At 38.0% G+C, this 2883-nt stretch overlaps 1 protein-coding gene across 1 annotated transcript in view; it reads left to right on the forward strand.

Moving 5' to 3' along the window:
* The first annotated feature begins 1682 nt into the window (after positions 1-1682).
* The window catches only part of LOC106475786 (dimethylaniline monooxygenase [N-oxide-forming] 5-like), a 3884-nt gene continuing 2683 nt past the window's right edge, over positions 1683-2883 (forward strand). Inside the window, exon 1 of the mRNA XM_013936463.2 lies at positions 1683-2315. Coding sequence (XP_013791917.1) covers positions 1683-2315 — 633 coding nt within the window. The remainder of the gene's footprint in view (positions 2316-2883) is intronic.

Raw genomic sequence — 2883 nt, forward strand, 5'->3', positions numbered from 1 at the left:
CTAAACTTTGAGAGATCAAGTCCAATCCTGATGACAGTTACAAAGTGAGGAGAAAATCTGTCCTTCAAGAATCAAATATCTGAAAATCGTGATGAATTTAACATTGGTAATAAATCAATAATTTTCAATGAAAAGTAGTGATAATTTTAACTTTTATCATATACTCTGACAATTTATGAACAACTGTAAGATAGGATGTAATATTCTATAAACATTCTAGCCTAGTTGTAAAAGAACTAGAATAAGGTCACACAAATGACAACAGACTTCTTCTGTGTTGTGTCTATATTTTTATAGACGTAGATTTTGGGAAGTAAATATATCACTGTTTGAAGACTGAACGATATCAGAAAACTAATTTAAGAGATTATCTTGGTGGGATTACTACAGGTTAAATATGGTTATGATTATTAAGACTATCGCAGTTTAAAGATTTATTTGTTTGTTGTTAAGCGCAGTTACATATTTGTCTGCCGGTGCTGTGCCCGCAACGTGTATCGAAACCCGATTTTTAGCGTTCTAAGCTTTCAAACATAAGATTATCAACTAAAACGATTAAGATAAGATTACAACAGCTTAAAACATGATTAAAACTGAATTATAGGAATTTAAAAATATTAACACTATTGTCAGAGCTTAAAAGAATGCTTAAGATGACAGAATAACAATTTAAAATATAATTAAGAAACCTTTTTCGCGAGTTCGAATCCCCGTCCCACCAAACATGCTCGCCCTTTCAGACGTGGTGGCGTTATAATGCAACGGTAAATCCCACTATTCGTTAGTAAAAGAGTAGCCCAAGAGTTGGCGGTGGGTGGTGATAACTAGCTGCCTTCCCTCTAGTCTTACACTGCAAAATTAGGGACGGCTAGCGCAGATAGCCCTCGTGTAGCTTTGCGCGAAATTCAAAAACAAACCAAGCTTTTTCGCAATGTTTTGAGTGATGATCTTTTGGCAATAGATAAATACTACTTGGTTCATATTTAAACTCGAACCAGGTTGGTTTATCAAGAAGCTAGGTTCTAGTTTCTATTAAATAATTCAACAGTAGAAATGTTTTTAGATTTTTAACACATGAGAAACTTGAAGTTTATTGTCAAGCAAACAAAGACTTCGAACAATTTAAATAGTGTTACAAAACTTATAATCTAATCGCGTGACGAGCAGCATGTTGTCTCCGAAACAACTGGATTAGTGGCTCGCGTCCCGTTACCCCACTTTGGGGGCGCAGGTGCGTTATAAGAATGACGGTGAAATCCCACTGTTCGATAGAGTAGCCCAAAGGTTTGCAGTGTGCTCTGTTGACTGGATGTATTACCTCTATAGTCTACAGGGACGGGTAGCGCAGATAGCCCTTGTATATCTTTGAATATTGTTTGTTTGGGATTTTCGTGCAAGTTATGCCTCTCGGGCTGACAGAAATATGTGTCAAGGTTCTGCATGCATTTAGGGTAAGCCGTTTTTGTAAACAGAAGAAAGTGACCCACGTTCCATCTGACACGTAACTTGAAGTACTTTAGACAACTCCTACTGGTTAAATGACTTAGAGACCTCACTTTCTTCATACATCTTTCATTGGTTAAACCATATGTAGGCTCCACCTATATGTAGGCTATAAATATCGGGTTTAACAGATCATTACTGTAGAGTTTCGTTTTTACACGAGTAACTTTCACGAAAATATGAAAAAAACTAAACGAATCTGTATAATTGGTGGAGGGTCCAGCGGAATGACCTCCATCAAAGCCTGTTTAGAAGAGAAGCTACAACCGATTTGTTTTGAAAAAACTGACCAGCTTGGTGGACTTTGGCGATATCGAGATGACACTTCAGATGACTTAGCCTCGGTGATGAAGTCCACAATTATAAACAGCAGTAAAGAAATGAGTGCGTACAGCGACTACCCACCACCAAAAGAATTCCCGAACTACATGCATCATAGCTACATGATCAGGTATATTGAAATGTACGCTGAAAAGTTTGACCTCGTTCAACATGTCCGCTTTCGTCACGAAATTCTGAAAGTTGTTGAAAATCAAGATCCCGAGAAAAATGAATGCTGGAAAGTAACCATCCGGGACATCGCCAAAGGCCAAAGTTTTGACGACTTTTTTGATGGAATAATGGTGTGTAGTGGCCACCACGTGTACCCACAAATTCCCACCTTCCCAGGGATGGAGAGTTTTAAAGGTAAAGTCCTTCACACCCACGACTACAAAAAGCCTGATGGATTAGGAGACAAAAAAATTGTGATTGTGGGTATTGGAAACTCTGGAGGAGATGTGGCTGTGGAACTCAGCCAAATCGCTGATAAGGTAAGTTGATCTAACAATAAATGAGTTTAAATATAATTACTCAGGGCCAATAGCATCACCTGCATTTTTGAGTGTGAGATTAGCTGCATGAATCACTTGTATCACGAGGGCTCATAATTCATGGCCTGTTGCAACAATAACAACAACGAAACACGTTCTGCACTTGAGGCCCATGGGCGCTATAAGAGTGACGGCCAAACTCCAATATTTGTTCAATTAAAGAGTATTTCGAGTGCTCCACTATCTGATCAGTTAAAGAGTATTTCGAGTGCTCCACTATCTGATCAGTTAAACAGTATTTCGAGTGCTCCACTATTTGATCAGTTAAACAGTATTTCGAGTGCTCCACTATCTGATCAGTTAAACAGTATTTCGAGTGCTCCTCTATTTGATCAGTTAAACAGTATTTCGAGTACTCCACTATTTGATCAGTTAAAGTTATATTTGTCTTTACAGGTGTATTAGCCAACCCCCCTAACTTTAGTCACATTATATTTCTCTTTACAGGTGTATTAGCCAAACCCCTAACTTTAGTCACATTATATTTCTCTTTACAGGTGTATTAGCC

This window comes from Limulus polyphemus, unplaced genomic scaffold (genome assembly GCF_000517525.1).
Source record: "Limulus polyphemus unplaced genomic scaffold, Limulus_polyphemus-2.1.2 Scaffold9171, whole genome shotgun sequence".
Lineage (NCBI taxonomy): Eukaryota > Metazoa > Arthropoda > Merostomata > Xiphosura > Limulidae > Limulus > Limulus polyphemus.